General features: G+C 51.2%; 1 protein-coding gene across 2 annotated transcripts in view; it reads left to right on the plus strand.

Annotated features, from left to right (window-relative positions):
* Positions 1–16,400, plus strand: part of RCSD1 (RCSD domain containing 1) — a 61,464-nt gene extending 45,064 nt beyond the window's left edge. The window contains exons 3-8 of one of the 2 annotated variants that reach the window (XM_045546630.1): positions 980–1,081; positions 2,197–2,286; positions 5,580–5,651; positions 8,986–9,189; positions 11,067–11,759; positions 14,788–16,400. In XM_045546630.1, the coding sequence (XP_045402586.1) occupies positions 980–1,081; positions 2,197–2,286; positions 5,580–5,651; positions 8,986–9,189; positions 11,067–11,759; positions 14,788–14,820 (1,194 nt within the window). In that variant the 3' untranslated portion in view covers positions 14,821–16,400. The remainder of the gene's footprint in view (positions 1–979; positions 1,082–2,196; positions 2,287–5,579; positions 5,652–8,985; positions 9,190–11,066; positions 11,760–14,787) is intronic. The other variant, XM_045546631.1, reaches the window with a different exon arrangement.
* Positions 16,401–20,143: the final 3,743 nt, after the last annotated feature.

Here is a 20,143-nt window from a genome sequence, read left to right on the forward strand (position 1 = left end):
GATGTAAAAGAAATTATCAAAACCGAGTGGTTATGTATCCCCAAGTAACAAGGCAGAAGTGAGGGGGCCATTTCCAGCATCGCACACTCACCCGCCGTGTCTTGGTGACAAATGGCACAGAGGAGTGAACAGTGTCCTGGAGCGCATCTTGGCCTCTTCGGGGAACCTGGAGGCACCTTGGGGAGGGACAGTAAACTGATGACCTGGCCTGAGGCAAGACCCATGGCCAGTGACCCTCACAACCCCCTTCTGCAGCTCTTGCAATGGGCCAGGCCTTGCCCCAGCACTTTGGACATACAGTCTTAGAAATCACTTAATCCGTGGAATAACCATGTAAGTGACATGCTACTGTGATCCCCGTCAAGGCACAGAAAGCCATCTGCCCCAGGTCCCCTGAGCTGGGAAGAGATGGAGCAAGTCAGGGGTTGAACCCAGGCAGTCTGGCTCCCACCCTCGAGGCTACCCGCTCTCACGTCATTTATTTGTTAATTCCCAGATATTTACTGAACACTTCTTTGCCCAAGGCTCTCAAGTAGGGAAGACAGGACACATATATGTGTTAAAAGTTCAGTAAAGGGCATCTGCTCGCCCATTTCCTGCACTTAAAGGCCTCTCTCTCCAAGTGCATTTTGCCAGCCCCCGTTTTTCAAAGGAGCTGAACAGGGGAAGGAGACTCATATGCTGTTGCGATGCAGCCGTATTCCTGCAGGGCCCGTGCTCCCTCCAGGACCCCCAGGCACCCCTCCCGGACAGGACCAAGTTTCATTTGTCTCTAGTCCCCAGCGCTACACCCAGGGCCGAGCACGTTGTAGATATTCACTAAATGTGTTTGGATGGTTTTTAAAAAGCTTTGAGTGCAGGTGCCTCACGGTCCCAGCATTCCTGCCCGGGCGTGGCCTTGCAGGGCACCTGGTACCTGACCGAAGAAGAGCCGAGTGCGCATTTGCTGAGTAACTGCTTCTCCTCCTTGAATTGCCAGGAAAGGCTGGCGGAGCCCAACGCCAACGTGGACAACTCGGCGTCCCCTTCGGTGGCCCAGCTGGCAGGGCGGTTCCGGGAGCAGGCAGCTGCCGCCAGGGAGGTGAGCTGGGCGGGTTCTGAGCATCCGCTGCCGGGAGGGGCTGGAGGCAGTGAGTCTGGGTCAGGCCCAGAGAGGGAGGGAGAAGGCTTGGCAATTACCAAATTAGGAAGAGGAGCCAGAGAGGGGTCCCTCTGAATGTGAGGAATGTCCCACGGCCTCCCTGCCTGTGCAGAACCCTTTCCGGCAGAATGAGGCTCTCCCTCTGCCAGGGAGGGGTGCGCAGGGAGCTGCCAGGCCTGCCAGCCAGACATGGGAGTCCGGATTCGTTTCCCTCTTGATCGTCCACCGATGCAGACTTAGATCTTGCACAGCTGCGCCAGGCCGGGATGGGTTCAGGTTAAAGCGGCCCCCACACCCGGCTCCCGCCCTGTAGCCTGGAATCAGGAGCGAGGCAAGGCTGGGGCGGACTCCTAGTTGAGGAGGAAGGGAGGACGGGAGGGAGGCACGTTCAGATGGGAAACCAGGGATCAGGAGGGAAAGGCGCCCAGTGGCGCCAATGGGAGCAAGTGTGAAAACGGTTGTCTGAGCTCTGCAGAGATTTGCGATAGATTCTCTCAAGTCCTCCAGTGTGAGGAGCCCGTTAGAGGTGAGAGGAGGGACGGTTCCCCAGGGTGGAGCGAGGTCTATCATGGCCCCTGGGGCAAGAGAGAACTTACTAGAGTAGCCTTGTCTGTTAGGTGCCCTATTTTGCACTTTCGTTTTCTTAGCTGAAAAATAGGGTCCCTAATTTCTAGCCATTATAGGAATGTCATAAAGGATAAAGATGACAGCATTGAGCTAAGGTGCTGGCACTGCCCAAAAGCTGCATGTCACTGTCATTTTGAGATGCTGGTTCAGCCCCATGACTCTCAAGTGAAAGAGGATGTCCCAGCAGGAAAGGGATAGGAGAGGACAGGCTGAAAGTCAAAATGGACAGACCATTAGATAGAACTGTTCAATAATTTAAATAGTAAGTGGGCAGTTCCAAAGACTCGAAATCCTCTCCCTCCGTGCTTAAACATTCCTAAACTTCCCTAAACATCCCTCACATTCCTAAATCCAGCTTCCACTTCCTTCCTCTTCCCCTGATTAGCTCTTTCTCTGTTTCTCTCTCGTCTGTCTGTTGCCCCCTCTAGACTCCAGCCAGTAAACCAACAAGAAGGAAACCGCCCTGTTCCCTCCCCCTGTTCCCCCCCAAGGTAGAGCTGGGCCAGAATGGCGAGGAGGTAAGTGTCGTTTTTGCCGGGACTCAGAGGATGCTGGTTATGGGTTTTCTTTCTCCTTTTTGTAGGAAGGGGACCCAAACTCACACTTTTTGACCTCAAAATCTGTGCAGGGGATTTCTCCATTTCAGATTCAGATGTCTCTCCTCTTCTTAAATGCTTCCTGAATCCTTTGCTTTGAAAGCTAGGCTTCTCCCTAGTCTTTCTTCCTGAGCCTCCTTGATGATTTGTCGTGGACAGGAACACCGTTTTGCAAGCCTGAGAATTTCAGCAGAGAAAATGGGCCATATATGTATTAGTAACAGACCAGATTCAGGAGTCAGGACAGTTATGGTTTATTCCCAGTTCTAACCTGGATGATCTTGGAACAAGGTGTGGAGAAGGCACCTGGAAAGAGGGGCTATGCTCACCTGAGGCAGAACTGTAACACAGGAGAGCCCCCCGTGCTGCGGTACCCTAGTGAAGGCTGCTGCCGCTCAGGATCCCTGGAGGAAAACCAGGGTGCACAAGAGGCCTCTCTGCCCGCAGATATAAATAGCCAGCGTTACCAACACAGTCAAGGCTCTGGTATCATACGTCACAGCCACCAACAGGTTCCCAGCCTGCACACTCACCTGTCCTTATTTATCTCATTGTAGCTGTGAGAGGGACTTCTCCACACCCTGTCCCAGCCACCCATGAACCTGCCCTGTGGCCACGATCTGTGCCAGAAAGGAATTTGCGTGTTCTGTCGCCAGCCGGGGAGGCCAACCCCAAAACAGAGCAAGCAAGCCAAAGACAAGGCAGTTCCCCAACCCCACTTCGACCACCTCTTTGTTTCTCCCCTCTTTTTGGGGGCCAGCATCTGGACAACAGACACTGGGTACCTATGTGAACTTGGGCAAACCTCTCGGCGCCTACGTTTTCTCATCTATAAAGTGAAACGGTTGAAGTAGATCAATGGTTTTCAAACCTTTTTGTCAACCCACGGCTTATGAGCAGAAACCCATGAGATAAAGCAGAAGCTCAGAGCTGCCCCTGGTCACGTGAGAGGGGGAAGGGGAGGCCTGGAGCCATATCTGCTGCTAGAATATCCCCTCCCTGCACCAAACGAGGGTCTTATTCTGGGATAAGAGCCCCAAGGAATATGGATCTAAAACACTGAGCTTTTTGTTGGGTCTCTTCAAGTGCTAACAGAATGATTCTGTGGCTTCATGGGGTTATCAGCCAGTTCTGTGAGCAAACACATACCAACAACTTCTCATTCCAGAGGATCCACTTCTCCTTGTAACCCTCACCCTCCGGGCTTAGTGTCTCTGCTGCTTTGCAACAGGCTGAGGCCGTGGCCATTCGGAGCTTACTGTGAGGCTGCCCCCTGATAACCCAGCTCGGCCGGGAGAAGTCCCTGCACCATACTGAGTTTGCAGTGTGGGCAAAAACACTAGCTGGACAGATCATGGAGGTTAGGTGGGGAAGTTGTATATCCTGGAATAAAAGCAGAACGAGTCAGGTGAGTGGCGAGTGGATTAAACAGCTTTATTTCAGTGGCCCTGGGGAAATAAATTTACAGGTTTCATGCCATGGGGTGCACAAATACATACACATACACATACAGACATATATGGGGATGGGAGGCTGGTTTTTCTCCCACGACTGGGTTAGTCCCAGCCCCTTGTTAAACCGTAAAGGAAATGCTGCCACCTGCTGCCACTCCCAGGAACTGCATCAGTGGCAATTTTGCATTCTCTCTGCTGTGTGGTTCAAATCCATAAGGGGTTTGTGGAACATCTGCTGGGTCCCCAGCACTGTACTGTAGTTAAGGGGCAGCGTCGGTTGAATTTCCGCTGTCTTCAAAAGACAGCAGTCAGCTGGGGAAGGGAAGAGTTTATAGTGTTACATAAAGGGAAATTTTATCAGCAAAATTTTTGCTGCAGTTTCTAAAACAGCATCTTCAAAAACCCCGGCCCCTGTGAAATGTCACTGTAAGGCACAGAAACTAGGGACAACCCAATTGGGGCTGGACGCTCTTTGTACTCACCATAGACAAAAGGCTCCTTAAAGATTGTTCTAGGAGGACGTCTGACAGTGTTAACTCATGCAGGCTGCAAGCACCCCTAGAGTCACTGGTTCCAGCTCACTTGTATCTTGGTAGAGGAGGCTGAAGCCAGGGGCATCCGTCTGGCTCCGGCCAAAGCTGAATGAGAAGCTGGAGGGGGTCTCCTGAGCCCCAGCCCATGCTGTCCCTTGCTGTTGGGGCTCGGAAAGGTCATAAGAAGTTCAGCTGAGTGAGTCTCCTTCCTTCCATCACTAAAATACAATCATCTCAATAAATATCTCAGAATATTTCTGAGCTCAGTGTAATTCTTCTTCTTATGATTCAGGTAAATTAGTATGTGGGGGCCAGGGGCAAGGGGTCCATGCTGGTCTCCACACCATGGGGAACCCTGCTCTGCCTCGCCCTCTGCTCAAGAATGTGGATGGCATCTTCTTCTTTTTCATCTTCATCATCATAGCACTGCCATCGTTTCCACATAGTCGTGGAGATTTTACACAAACCAAGGAGTCAATCTTTAGATAACATAGAATCCTAAGAAAGACAAGAGTCCTGACACACAAAAATATCTACAACTGAGCAGACACGTGATTATGTAGCACATATATCAGCCGCTGGCCAACTGCTCCTAGAGGGCAGAGACGGAATAATATTCGCCTTTATATAACCAACCCAAGGCCTGCAATGTAGCAGATCCTCAATAAATGTCCGCTTAATTAAAATGAATATTCAGTGTTTTGGAAAATGGTAATTTACAAATACTGCCGTTGGTGGGATTTTCCAAAATATTAGTTCAAGGGAGGAATTTCAATAATACCTCTGTCAGGTTTCACTCCGGGTCTGTGGTTTCTTGTTTTGTTTGTGAGAAACAGGAGGGTAATTTTTGCCCTTTTCTTTGAAATTCCCTCCAATTGTTGATTCGCGCTGTTGAAGGTCGTGAGACTTTTACCCCCCTCCCAGCTTTCCCTCGTAATGACAATGGGGTCATCTTCCGGGAGAGGAGGCCTCTGAGTTAGGGACAGCTGCCCTGGCTTCTCTGACGCATAGATGCAAGTGGCCTCGCTACGGTGAGACGACGTGGGGGAGAGGGGAGCCCGCCTCGCCCAGGCCCTGATGAATTGGGTGGAACTTACTGGAACTAAGTGATTAAGGGGTGAAACCAATCTCTCCTCTTCTCCTTTCACCTGTAACTTCTGGGCTCCAGCCAGAACCCCACCGCACTTCACCTCACTTACTTCGTGGTTTTGGTTCATTTGCTCTGCAGAAATCACCGCCCAATGCCAGCCACGCTCCTAAAATCAAGGTGAAGAGCTCGCCTCTGATTGAGAAGCTTCAGGTAAGTGCAGAACGCATCACCCATTTCATCCAACCTTTTATCCAACTCCACTTCTTATTCAAAACTTTCATGTCTCTGGGGCTCCTAGGGGTAGCCCAAGTGTCACCTGGATAGTTGGCCCCTCATAACCAGCTAGTGACCAAATTGCCCTAAAGGATGGGGGGGAAGGGCTAACATAAGGACCATATCAAGCATAAATTAACATAGTCAGCACTAATGGCTGGTGGCTGATGGATAATGGGATGCCTCAGGATTCTTATGGGAAAGGACATTATAGTCACAAGAAACACTCCAGAAATAGCCCAGCCCTCTCCCCCAAGGCCTGAATGCAGCCACAAACCGTTTCAGCCTTACCCAGGGCTGAAGTTCAGCTGCTACACACTGCACCGGTGTGGCCAAATCCATCGTCTGGGAACCATTCTGCCCGGGCTCTCCACCAGCACCCTGCGTGCCCAGAGCCCGCACCCTCTGCACCCCGGGCTGGCTCCCTGGGGGTGTGAACAGACCAGAAGATGCTCCCCCAAGCTCACAGTCTTGTGGAGACACGGCTGTCACACACGGTACAATATAAAGCGCATGGGAGCCAACACCAGAGCTCTCAGTCGTGGGCCACCAGCTGCTGCTGCTCAAGACAGGGCTTCTCAGCCTTGGCATTATTTGAGCTGAATAACCTTGTCGCAGGGGCTGTCTTTTGCGTTTCAAGATGGTCAGCAGCATCCCTGGTCTTACCCACTAGATGCCAGTAGCGCTGTCCAACAAAGTTGTGACAAGGAAAAATGTCTTCAGGCATTGCCAAATGTCCCCTAGGGACACAATCAGCCCCCACCCCCACCCCAGGTGAGAACAGTGCTCTAGGGTTTCAGAGCAAGAAGAGCAGAGTGGGCTGTGACTGATGGATGCTCTGTGCAACCCCTGTGACCGTAGCTGGTCCTCAACGGCTGGGGGGCTGGAAAGGAGGGAGGAAGGTGCTTCTGGTGAGGGAACAGCATGAGCTGAAACACAAAGGAGGGGTCAGGTTATGTCCCGGTGGGCCTGGAGGGGAGGCTCCTGCTTTCGCCACCGCCGCTATCCAGCCAGCAGGAGGAGGAGCAAGGCTCTGCTGTGCTGTTTCCTCCCCTCCAGGCCCTGCCGAGAGCTCTGGCTCGCCAACTTCCTTGCTGAAGCCGTCAGGGGGTGTCAAGACACATAGCTACAGCCTCTGCAGTGCCCAGCCATGGGATTTGGATCCCAGCCTGATCTGGGGCTACGGCAAGCCTCTCTGGTTTCCGGCCTCGAGCCGGCCCTGTGGAGGGTGGGGAGGATTCTGCCGTGTCTCCCTGAAATTTAACTCTCACTAAGAATCCCTGATTCTGCCCCAGCTACAGGGAGGGGGTGGTGCTGCCTGTCACCCTAGGAGGCTTCGGGGCTCCCCTAGACATGACAGGGAGCTCTCGGAGGGGATCCCAGAGCTTCAGCATCCCTCCTAGCAGCTAGCTGAGGGGTGCAGCCCAGGACCCCAACCTCTGCCTCCCTGCAGCCCACCACAGCCTTCACTCAGGGTCCAGAAATCAGTTCCCAAGTGTCCTGTACCCTGTAGTTTTGGTCTCATTCCCTGTCCTAGTCATTATTAAGCCTTTTTGGGAAACACAACAACTTCAGAATGAGGTTTGGATGTCTAATTATTTAATCTCATCAAGAATGTCAGCAACAGTACGACAATTTAGCCAAATCCCACAGGAACCTTACTTAGGAATATGTGGGGGAAAGAGCTAAGAAATACATCAGCAACTAGATTTTCTTCTAACTATTCTGTTGAATGAGTTATAAACTATGATTTTTATTCACTAGAATAATCCAAAACCCAAAGTTCAGATTTTCTACTGGCTCGCAAGATCAATTTTATTTGCAAGCATTCTTACAGAGGGATTTTCCCGGGTTGAAATTTAGAGGAGGGGGAGCTTCCTTAATGCCCAGTTAAGGCCCCTCTGCCATGAATCTCCCGCCGCATCTGTGCTTTAAATCCTTCCCTCAGGCTCCGAGCATCACTGTTTAACTTTCGTATTTTATGTGTTTAATTCTTGCCATGACTCTGTCTTGTGTTTTCTTTCTTAAGATCACAGTGAAAACACTGACACCTTCCTAAACATGCACAGTGCTTTCCACTGCAAGTCCTGAAGCACACACGGGCGGCGGGGCCCGGCTGGCGGGAGGGTGAGCCCAGGGCAGTCGAGGCAGAGAGCGTGCGTGGGCAGGAGAGAGTCAACAGGGACCGGGTAGGAAAGACACTGAAGACCAGGCTAAGAACTCTGGACAAACAGAGAATCTGAGACTCAGAAAGGCTGTTGGACTTGCTAAAGGTCTGCAGGTCACGCAGCTATTAAGGGAAAGATCCAGTATGTGGAGCCAGGTCTGTGGGGGTGGAGAACCCCTGTACCTCCCACCATCCCTTCCCCGTGAGGTGGCTCTGCTGTGTGTCCTGGTGCCACACAGGGCCAGCAGCCAGGTGCTGAGGGCAGAAGGAGGAGGAGTGCCCCTAGGTGGCCCTAGAGAAGATCCTGGTCACTCGCACTCAGTCCCTCTGTGGACAGCCGCAGGCACCTTCTCCATGACAACTGGGGGTGGCTCTGGGACCAGCCACCAGGCTCAAGACTCCGGCAGGCTTTGGTTAGCTTTGGGTTGCTCTCCCGTTGGGTTGCCCTCAGGGTTTGTTTTGGTCTGGTCTCGCCTGAGCTGTGATGCCCACCTGTGGCACACGCTGTGGCTTATTCCACTGCCTCCCTCCCGCTGTGTGCACCACTCTGCCGTCTACCGGGAGGGAACCTGGTACCTGGACGCTGGAGGGACAAGCAGACCCGGCGCGAGTCTCAGGGCAGATCCCTTAGCCGCTTGCCCAACATGTGCGACAAGAACAAAACCGAACACGTCAGGCGTTGTGGAGGGGACAGCTGCGTGTGGCTGGCACACAGTGTGCGTCCGCGTAACACTGTTGACTCTGACGAGAAAGGTGATCACGAAGGCTGGCTTCCCGGGAGACCCTGGTGCTGGCAGTTGCTATTTTGGCCACTCTGCCTATACGTTGGGGCTGTTCCAGGCATTTTTGTTAGGTCCACATCGGTGCTGTCTGAGCATTCTGGAATGCAGCCCCTGGGAGGCCAGACAGCAGGACATGGATTGAGCAGGCGATGCTTCCAGAAGCAGGACATGATGTGACAATGGATAACTGGCTGGGAAGTAACATGAAAAGCCTCATGTCACCTGTTCTCAGCCAGTTCTAGGCCAGGCAACCAACAAGCCAAAGTAGAAGCTCTCCTCTTCTCCTCACCCCTATTTGAAATTCCTCATCTTTTCTCGGCAGGCCAATTTAACCTTTGACCCAGCGGCTCTGCTGCCTGGGGCCTCCCCCAAGAGTCCCGGACTCAAGGCCATGGTGTCGCCGTTTCACAGCCCACCTTCCACCCCCAGCAGCCCAGGCGTGCGGTCCCGGCCCAGCGAGGCAGAGGAGGTGCCCGTCAGCTTCGACCAGCCTCCCGAAGGCAGCCACCTGCCCTGTTACAACAAGGTAAATTCTGGTCCCGGTGCATCGTGGTGCGTCTGGAAACGTGGGGCCTGGCACTCCTGAGTTTTCTCTATGCTGTTTTTGCCCTAGAGAAAGGAGGAAACCTTTGGCGCTGGTTTTAACAGAAGTGAGATTTGTCCTCTCCTTTGCAAGTGATTCCTGAACTAAGCCCACCCCTCAACCTCGCCGGCCTCTCTTCTCTCCTCTCCCTATAACCATGCCGTGCACCAAAGGCAGGCCTGGGGGAGCGAGTGGTCTCTCCTTCGTGGAGAGAGGGGTGGGAATCCAGGACGGATCCCAGCCACACAGACAGTAGATGTCAAAAGCTGAAAACAAAAGCTAAAGGCCTGACCGGTGGTTCACTCGGAAGTCTGGGCAGGTTGCCAGGACTGCAAAACATCCCTCTCTGGCCTGATGTGAACAGTCCTGCGTGTCCCAGTGTGGGTGCAAGCCATTCCTACCACAGCTGGCCCCAGTTAGAGAACACCCAAACGGTTCCCTCTGGGAAAAGTACATGTAGGCAGGGCTCGTTTCTATAGATGCCGCCCTGACCTTTTGTGTGAGCTGTCACCACGCCCAGGCCCCACCGGGGGAGGTGAGGATCAGAGATGCAGCCCAAGCAGGTACTCAGCAAACGCGGGCCAGAGCCAGGCAGGGACCAAGATGTGAGGGCGTGTGATGCCAGGGAATGCCGAGCGGGTATGACTTTGGGGTTCAGGATGGAGAAGTGATAGCTTCTAGGCCATTCCAGGACATCCATCTAGCAAAAAAGGTCACATGTACAGAAACAGGGAGCGCCCAGGGAAATACCCTGGTGGTGAGAAGGCCATGGGGCAGGCTTGAGCCTGCTGGCCGGGGCCAGAGCGGAGGTGCTCCAGCCCCGGGTGCTGGAGACCCCGAAGGAACCCAGTGGCAAGCCTCGTCTTCTCACACGGTGCCAGCAGCGAGCAGGGGCTGGAGGGAGGGGCTGCTGCCTGGGCGTGACACCCAGAGGCTTTGGCCTTCGACGGCAGCGAGGGAGCAGGCAAAGTTGCTTCCGAACGCTGCCCGCCACGAGGGCTGGGGCCGGGGTGCCCTGCAGAGCTGGCCCACCGTGGACTCCGGAAAGGCCCAGGAGGCCCTCTTAAACCCAGTACTCGTTCCAAACCTCTGGGATGGATCTAGGATTGACAAGGCCCAGTGGGCCCGATTCTGAGATTCAGAACATCCTCTTCAGGCAGCTGCTGGGTGCTAGGGACGGCTTCTGACAGGGTGCCTGACTCCTGAAAGCAAAGCGCCCCGGCTGCTCCGCGTCCCCGGTGTCAGCCAGCTGTGCGGGCCGCGGGGCTGAGGCAGACAAGGGAGGATGCTAGTCACCAGCCGTCCAAGGAGCACCCGGGAGGTCCCTGCACCGGGGCCTGGGCATCAGCAGGCCTCCAACCCTCTTCTTTGTTGGATTTTTGTCAAAGTGTAATCTTCAAAATGTTAAAACATGGCTCTCAGACAAAACAGGGGGAGATTTTATTCCATTTGTTAGCTTAGGAGGAAACTAGAGGATGGTAAAGCTGGCTCAAAGAGCATTCAAAGAACTGGTTATTTATAGACAATTTAAAAAAAAAATTAGAATACCATTGTTAAGTTAGACACTAAACCGGTTAAAGTTTTACAGTGCAGTAAAATCATACGTTATGTTTTTTCCTGGATGGAAAGCGCTTGCATCTTCGTAAGACAAGAGTCTGCAGGTCACCATGTGATGTCACAATCCCGCGGGGCTCTAACCTGTGACAAATCACGAACAACGATACCTTCTCCCAGGACGTTAGCTGGGCTTGCTAAGCAGCGCTTTAGACCGACGGTCCTCCTCTTGGCCTTTGGATAATTTTCCTTCCCCCTTCTTCCAGGTGCGGACGAGGGGCTCCATCAAAAGGCGCCCCCCCTCCAGGAGGTTCCGAAGGTCTCAGTCGGACTGCGGGGACCTGGGCGAGTACAGGGCCTCGGAGTCGTCTCAGGAGAATGGTGCCACGGAACAGAACGGGGACGAGGTGTTCCCACCCAAGAGCAAGGCCCCGGGGGCCCCTTCCTCCGGCGAGGGGGCAGCGGGAGAGGGAGTGAGGAGCCGCCCGGAACCTTCGGAAAAGCCCCCCCTGAGGAGGGCGTCCAGCAGGACAGAGAAGCCGGAGAAGGACGGGGCCGCAGAGGAAGGCGACGGTGCCCGGGAGCAGGCCCCAGCCCAGACCTCCAGCCCGGGGACAGAGGATGGGCGCGGGAGCCCCCGGGAGGGAGAGCCGGCCGGAGAGGAACCGCAGGCCGCCAAGGCTACGGAGGCGAAGGAGGAGAGGGAGCAAAACGAAGAGGCCAGGCCTGGACCCAAGAGCCAAGACACACAGAAGCCAGAGGAGGGAGCGGTGGGGGAGGGGACCCCCGAGAGTTCCCCTGGAGGAGTGGAGGGCCACGATGTCCCCAAGCCGGAGAAAGACAAGCAAGCAGAAGAGGAGGGGGCAGCTCTCGAGCCAGGCTGCAGCCCTGGGAGCGGCCACGCCCAGCCGGAGCCGAGCAGCGAGGCCCAGGGCGGGCGCATGTCCCCCACGGTGGAGGTAGGTGGCCCGGCTTGTCCACACTGGAGGGCAGTGCCAGGGCTTGCGTGTGCCCTTGTCATGACCCCTCTTCCTCACAGTCCCTTCCGAAATCAGCTCAGTGTGCAGAAACGAAGGCACCAGGCTCCTGCCTCATGCCGACTGGATGGAGACAGGCTGTCGCTGGGGCTGAGGGGACAAAAGGACACAAAAGGGAAGTGTGTCTCGTGCTCTTCCCAGGTTCTCACTGACTCAGAGTTCTGGTGAGCTTCTGGGTGTGTGTGGAGTGACCGAAGCTTGTCACTGCCCAGTCACCGAGGTCTACTAACGTCGGCCAAGGGTCTGCTGAGGGCAGGGTCCTGGGCCTGCTGTCACCAGGGATCAGAGATGGACAGAGGGAGGTGGGAAGTGGCAGTGGGCAGGGGCATTCCTGGGCAAGCCCGGAGCACAAGGGCAGGAGAAACGACCTGTGTGTGCAGAGTGGGGACAAGAAGTTGGGGGTGCTTCGGGGCCATGGTGGCATTTGAGTTGGGCCTTCAGAGAAGGGGCTGTAGGTGACATCCGTTCGCGTGCAGGAGTTGGGCATGTCCTGCACACGAGGAGGAGGGAGATGACTCACTCCCCTGCCCCCCGCCCCGTCTGGGCCCCCCTCGTGGCACCCACTGTACCTGGCTGTTGCCCACTGGCTCCCAGGAAGCCCACCCGGAGCTCTAGGAGCACTGTCCCACCCCCAGGCCCTGTCCCTAGGAATCTCAACAACACAGTCACCTGCAAGTGTGTCCCCTTCCTTTTTAGTGCATTCATTCACTCGCTCAAGCCATCATTAGCTTCCCGCTACAGCAGCCTCTCTTCTGTCTTCCTGCTTCCTCTTTTTTCCCCAGCCTATATAATTCATTGCCTGGACAGCAACCAGAGGGTTTGTTTGTTTGTCTGTATCATCTACTCTTTGCTAAAATTACTCACCTTTTATAGTAGAGTTGCCATAACAAATTACCACAAACTTGGTGGCTCAAAACAACACAGAAGTACTTTTTCACAGTTCTTGAGGCCAGGACTCCAAAATTAAGATGTTGGTAGGGTTGGTTCCTTCTGGAGGTTCTGGGGGGGAATCTGTTCCTCTCCCCTAAGTTCTGGCGGCTGGCTGCAACCCCAGAATCCTTCCTCGCCTCTCCCCGCTTCTGGGGGCTGTCAGCAATCCTTGGCTTGCCTGGGCTTACAGACCCGTGGCCCCAGTCTCTGCCTCCATCTCTACCACGTGGCCTTGCATTGTGCCCGTGTGTCTCACACTTCCCCCTCCTTCCTTCTGTAAAGACACCAGTCAGTAGGTGCCCACCCTAGATGGAGAATGACCTCATCTTGAGATCCTTAATGACAAGGGCAGTGACCCCATTTCCAAATAAAGTCACATTCACAGGTGCTAGGGGTTAGGATACGCCCCCCCAACACACACCTCTCCCGACTCTCCCCCTTGCTCTGCTCCAGCCATGCCAATGTTTAGGGGGGCTCTCCAAGAGCCCTCACATTATTCTCAAACTAGATCAGGGAGGAAAAAGTAGAGTCCCAAAGACTCATGAAATATGACCAAGACCCTAGGTTGAGTTGTTAGGGAAAGATGCCTCATACGTCTTTAATACTTTCTATTCCAAATGAGCAATCCTTAAATTAGATTTAGAATGAGCAGTCTTTAGATTTAGGATCTTTTGGAGCTGGGAGATTCCACTAAGTCTCTAGAAGGCAAATACAGGCCCCAACCTTTAGTCGTTTTTGAGGATGAAGCCGCTGGGTTCAAGTACTCAGCTGCCAGTGGTTGCTACACCTTATTTTCAAGGTAGGAGGAACTTGCCGTGCCAGGACACCTTCCCATTTCACTGACAGCATCTTCCAGTCCTGAAGGGTTAAAAAGTCACCTTGGTTGACAAGCTAGCAGGGAAGGGGTTTGCTTCTGGAAGGTCTCAGGTAGAAAAAGGCCTCCTGGCCAGGTGTGGTGGCTCACACCTCTAATCCTAGCACTCTGGGAGGCCAAGGCGGGAAGACTGCTTGAGCTCAGGAGTTCTCAGCAAGAACCCGTCTCTACTAAAAATAGAAAAATTAGCCAGGCAACTAAAAACAGAAACTAAAAAATTATGCAGCCATGGTGGCAAGCACCTGTAGTCCTAGCTACTTGGGAGGCTGAATCAGGAGGATCACTTGAGCCCAGGAGTTTGAGGTTGCTGTGAGCTGGGCTGATGCCATGGCACTCTAGTCTGGACAACAGAGTGAGACTCTGTCTCAAAAAAGAAAAAAAAAAAAAAAGAACTGATGGAAAGGAGATAAGACCTGAGTACCAGCACAGAAGGAGCTCAAAGTGATACCTTTTTTTGAATGGCTATTGAGACTGGGTGTGGTGGCTCATGCCTATAATCCCAGCACTTTGGAACCAAGGTGGGTGGATCCCTTGAGGCCAGAAATTCAAGACCAGCCTGGGCAATATAGCAAAAAATTTTAAAAAGGGAAACAATGTTGAATAAATAGCTACTTTGCTGTCCTTTCACTCAAGTATCAATATTTTATTTTCAACACTTTCCATTCTTTTTCCATTTTTATGCTGCCAAAAAATCTTGCTCAGTGCTTCAGGAAGAGGTCATTGAGTGGGAATGAGTGAGTAGGTCAGAGGCCAGGCCAGAGGGACATGGAAGCCAGGCATCAAGGGATGGTCAGTATCAACTAGTAGTTGAAGATTCAAGCTCTGGTTCCTGGGTTTAAATCTTGACTTCAGCATTTACTAGCTGTGTGAGCTATGGGAAGTCATTTAACTTCTCTGTGCCTTAATTGCTTCACCTATAACAGAGTTAAATAGAAGCACCCACTCATGTTGCTTTTGGGAGGATTAAATGAGTTGGTGCATGTATAATTAAAAAACTATGCCAGGCACATAGCATTCTTATTGCTATCATTATCGCTATTCCTCCTGCTATTACTCTTGCCCCATCTAGGATCCCCAAGGAGATGTGCTAAGTGTCGGGATTTCCTCACCCTTTTCCTAATTCATCCTTTACTCCTCCATGCACAGGGTGACACTCCTGTCCAGGACACTAAAATGTGAAGAAGAGCTCACTGTGCCCTCGTGATGAAGCTGCTGGAGACATCTCTTTGGAAGTAGCAGCAGCAGTAGTCGCAGCAGCAAACGAAGCCATCGCAGGAGCAGACGCTGCTGAGTCTGGAGTGAGGCTGAAGACCAGGGCGGCTATTTCCCGGCCTCCACACCGCACGCTCCCTCACACACCGAGATTGGATCTGAGGGCAGCACACTTTTATCGGCTTGAGTTTATGGCATTTGACGGACTGGGTTTAAAAAAGAAGCTTATTTCAAACAATGTCCTGTGGTGACAACTGTCCGGGGGACACTGGGCAGCCCACGAGCCCTGGCTACTGTCCACACCCACCCGTCCCCGCGGCTGACAGCCGAACTGAGCTCAGATTTAGCTTGTCACATTTTGCTTGTGTAAAGTTACAGCCTTTTTACTGTTCCAAAGTTTTTATGGTTTTCAAACATAAGTCAAAACTAATTTCAGGTGGTCAGAAACAAATGAAAATAGCATTGCTGAAAATATAAATCCGAATAAGTTACAGGCGACCTTAAATTTTATCAGGACCCTAGAATAACCTTTTGGCTTGGTCCAAATTTGAACTGGCCAATTTTTAAAACATCAGACTAGAAGAGATAATTATTGGACCATTTTCAAAAGTGTCTGTTCCACCAACAGGAGCATTTCTGGCCCTGTGGTTTTCTGGCTGATGACCACCACAGGCGGTCGCTGGTCCAGCTCACTGCCTCCACTGCCCTTGAGACCGGAAATTCCCATGAGAACGTCAGGAGTGTTCATGTTCTGCGCTGCATCTCCTCATCCTAAAACCTGAGCAGTGAGCCCTGAACAAGGCTGGCTCCCTGACTTGCCCTGCAGGGATGAATTCTGCACTTCCAGAGGGCGACCCCTGAGCATGATGAGATGTTTCCTAGGAGGTGCCTTAAGTGCTGTGATGTGCAAGCTACGTAATGAAACATTCATCCTAGTGAGTTGGGGTCTTCTGTCTGGTCTCACTGGGTTGCTCTTGCTGTAATATTCAGTTTGGGGAGCACAGGTGGTTTTGAAAGGGACAGGGGGCTGACTGCCTAGTCCTTAACTTGCTCCTCTCCCCTCTTCATGGCCTCCTGCTGAAAGACATCACTCTAAATACATGTTTAATCTTTAAGGTTCATCCTTATTCTGATTTGAGTATGTCAGTGTTTCACTGTGCTGATTTGGTGGTTGCAGCAATCGTTTCTCTGGAGGTCTGTTAGACCACACCCTCCCCCGACTTCAGAAAACAGTCTCTCAGACAAAAAGGCCTTATGTCACCGCTGGTACCTCAATTTTCTTGTCCCATTTACAGTTTTTCTAACTCAAGGATAGTGTTAATGTTTGGGATATACTTTTTTTTCAAAACTATTTTTAAATAGTTTGTAACTTGTAACAAACTTGTAACCTGGTCTAGACTGATACTGTCATCGTTATCATAAACTTTGGATTTTAGCAGAATTTGGGCGATATTTGTGTGTGTGTTATTTTGAGATCTATATACTATCAATCATCTGTCTACCTATAGAGGAGTCTACCCCTTAAACAATACATGGTTTTATTTAAATATGTCTCTGAGTTGTTTATACACACACACACACATCTGGGCAAGTGCTTTGTGATTATGAGTATGTCATGAAAGGGGCTACTTTCCCTTATTTGAGAAAGGCATGGAAAGTGTGGGATACAGACATGAAAATAAAACTGTATTTTTCTTCTGGAGGGTCTAAACATCATAGTAGCAGATGAGAAAGGAGCAATCAAAAATGATAAGAATGTGATGCTGCAGGAACATCCTTGCTGGTATCAAAATACCTTTCTATGCCCCCAGTCCCGATAGTCCCATTATTTGGTCAATTTTGTAAAAAAATCAGATGCCCCATTGCCAAGAGTTCTTAATTAATGAGGCGGCTCTTGGCAGGGCATCCAGCCCCACTGGTTACAGCTGGCCTTTCCGGAAGCAACCGTGGTTAGGCGCTGCACTTGCATGGTTGATACTGCGATTTCTGAATTTGGGGTTAAAGAAATCCACGGGTGTCTTAGGTCACACAAAGCCATTACCAGGCCAGGAAGACCTTGTTTCTGTCAGGCTTCCTTAATAAGCTTGTGAGAAAACACATACTTTTACAGCGACAAGGCTAATGAGGAGAGTCAGAATCATTCTTCCACTATCTTTGTAGTCTAGCTTGAGTTTCAAACTGCATCCTTCCTTTCTCCAGAGAAGGAACAAGAAGAGAACCCGCATGCTTTGAAGGGATATGTCAATATTTAAAAGGGGGCTGTGATGCTGTTTCAGCTGCATACGGAACCCGGTAACCAGGTGACCCTGAGATGCCCCGGGGGCCTTGGAAACCCCAGACTCTTCTCACAGAGGTCACCCAGGACAAAGCCAGTTTGCCATGCAGTGACCGGTTAACTAGATGTTCAATGAATATATGTCAAAAAAGGGGACAAATGAGTGAAAGGCAACCAGTCCATCATCTTCTGATTAGGCGTTTTAATTGGGTAAACATTTAATACAGCTGAATGAATGAGGATGCCCAGCAGCTGGTGGCAGGAACCCACTCAGACTGGCTGATGAAAACAGACTATCCGTGTCTGTGACTCTCTCGCCCCTCCCCTGTTACTTACACACTGAAACAGACCACTGGAAGTCCATGGAAAGACCTAAATTCAGTCACTCGGGCGACGTCACGAATCTCTCTTGGTATTGGTTTGCCTTCCTCTGTGTTGGCTGCATATTCTCAAGCAGGTTCCTCCCAGCCTACAGACCCAAGGGCAGACCTTATTTCCCAATAACCATGGGGAAAACATTCTGCAGGGGCTTTCCATAGGCCCCGTGTGGATCAAGGGCTCACACCTGACCCAACCATTTCGACCAAGGAGATGCGGAGGTCACGTGCTCTCTCCCGGAGCTGGGGCGGGGTGAGTCAATCGTATATATGGACTGCGTACTGTCTATATGGACTGCGAATGCAGCGTGGGGATTCCTCAGCGTGAAAGATGCCAGGCAGGCAAAAACAGCTGTTCCCTACACGGCAAAACATAAAATGCCAGATTGCTATTCCATTGTTTGCTTCAAAATTAAATTTTGTTTGACCCCGACTAGTTCTAGTCAAGTTGGTGCTCTATGGACTAGCCAAAAATAGGACGAACAGAATGTCTCTATATGATGGAGAATCAGGTGGCTTACGAAGAGGTCAAGAGCAGTGAGCAAAATTCAAATGCTACTCAAATAAAATGGGATTAGGTTTCATAAGCTACCCAAGAAAATCAGTCTGATTATTTTATGTAATAATGTATTGCTGCGCCCAGAGCTAACCCGTAGCTCCATGAGAACACAAAGTATCTATTATTATTCACTGCATACAGTGCCTCATTCATGGTAGGTGCTCAATACATATTTGTTAAATAACGAATACCTGAACTCAGTTCAGAGGTGGGATAGAATTATTTTCAACAGTCATGACTGCCCAATACCTCCCTTGTCTGATACCAGATGCCTGAAATGTCATCATTAGCTTCCTTCCCAGTCAAAATGCAAATACTTCTGAGAGAGAATTATTTTAAGCCTCCTTTGTCATTGTCACCTCCGGTGTGAGCTGGTTTCTGAGACCCTTCCCAGAGGGGCTTACAAAAGAAGAGCAAAGTACTCAAAAGTCTAGGGGCAGGAAACACTCTGACTCCCCAGTTTTGCTTGGGGTAACCAGGCTCACAGTGAGCCCGTCAGGGTCCTGACCAGAGTGGCTATGGATGCTGAGAAGACACCATTATTCCAGTTTCGCCCTCAAATCCCAGGAGGGCTGTGGGAATCCCAGAGAGGCCCCACTGTGCCAAATGGGCCGGGAAACTGTGGTTCTTTGAGACTACTCAGAGGAGGAAGAGATGATGAACACATCATATGCCTATGCCCAGTGGGCAGGTCTACGCAAACCCACACCCAAAGGCTAAGGAAGCTGAGAGGCCACAGAAAGAGGCTGACAAATCCTGTTTCTCAGAAAGAAACACTTAAAACAGGGACTTACAAACAGAAGCCATGTCTTGGGTGGCCTCCGGACACAATGGTGGGTCCCCCTTCCCATTCCCCCCCAGACCCAGGGCTTACATAGGGAAGGAAGGTGTAGGCCAAGTGACCACTCAGGGAAAGGCAAGAATTTGCCCACGGGCAGGATTTATGGGTTAAGTACAAGTTTCGTCTGTTTCGACCTAAGGTGAATATGTGAAAGTAGAAACCTCAGAGTTATTCCCAGAACTGGGTTAATGTGAAGTCAACGTGGCAGACTAGCATCCAAGGTGCCCTTGCTTTAGCCTGCACAGTGCCTCATGGGGAAGAGGGAGCCAAAAGGGTAAAAACACCCACCTCCAAAACAAGAGTGAAGAGGCTTCGTACACCTCCTAACCCTGGAAAATTGTGGGGCTTCTCCGTGGGAGCTGGCACAGCCAGGAAGATGCCATGAGGGAAGCGGGGTGCAGAAGGAAGAGGTGAAGACAGGCCAGGATTCCCCGCTGGGTCCTCCTGTGAGTAATGACTGGCCCTCCATGATGTAGTTTACATAGAAATTTGAGAAAATTACTCGAACTTAGGCAAACCTATAAAGCCAGTTATCACACTTACCAACTGCTTCTGTTTTAAAGAATGAGTGGACTGAACTGCACTTTAACCAGCACTGAGAAACAAGATTCTAGAATGATTATATGGTTGGAACTCAAAGGACAGGTATTATCAAGAGGCAGATACTCATTTCGGTTCAAACAGTAAGATTTCCAGTACTGGTCACTTCTGTTTGACTGTCTGAGAAAGCCACAGGAGGGGTGCTGGACGGTGTCAGGCACATCCCCATTGTGGCTGCACCTGGCCTCTCGGGACGGACAGAAACAGCCCTATTGATGACCCCTGGAAGCAGATGGGATGGGCAAGCACAAAAGGGCTGCTCTGCACTGTTTCCGATGCTGTGTTTCTATTCATGCTACCAAGCACAACAGAACACATAGTTTTAAGAGCCCTGTTTTCTTTGCGGTTTAAAAATGTTAATTATCCTTATTTTCTTCTCATTACAAAAGCACTACATCTTTCTTTTAGAAAACTCGTGGGGCAAAAGAAAAAATTTTAAGAAGTAAGTAAAAAATCATTTATAATTCCACTATCCAGGGATAATTAGTGTTCATATTTTATAGCTTTTCTTCTGGATTTTTAGTGCCTCATATATGTTTTGTACTGTTTTAATTCTTGGTTGTTACAAAGTTGGAATCTTACTGCATCTAATTTTATGTCCTCCTTTTTTGTAACATACTCTCACGAGCATGTCTTCC

The sequence above is a fragment of the Lemur catta genome, chromosome 3 (assembly GCF_020740605.2).
Source record: "Lemur catta isolate mLemCat1 chromosome 3, mLemCat1.pri, whole genome shotgun sequence".
NCBI lineage: Eukaryota > Metazoa > Chordata > Mammalia > Primates > Lemuridae > Lemur > Lemur catta.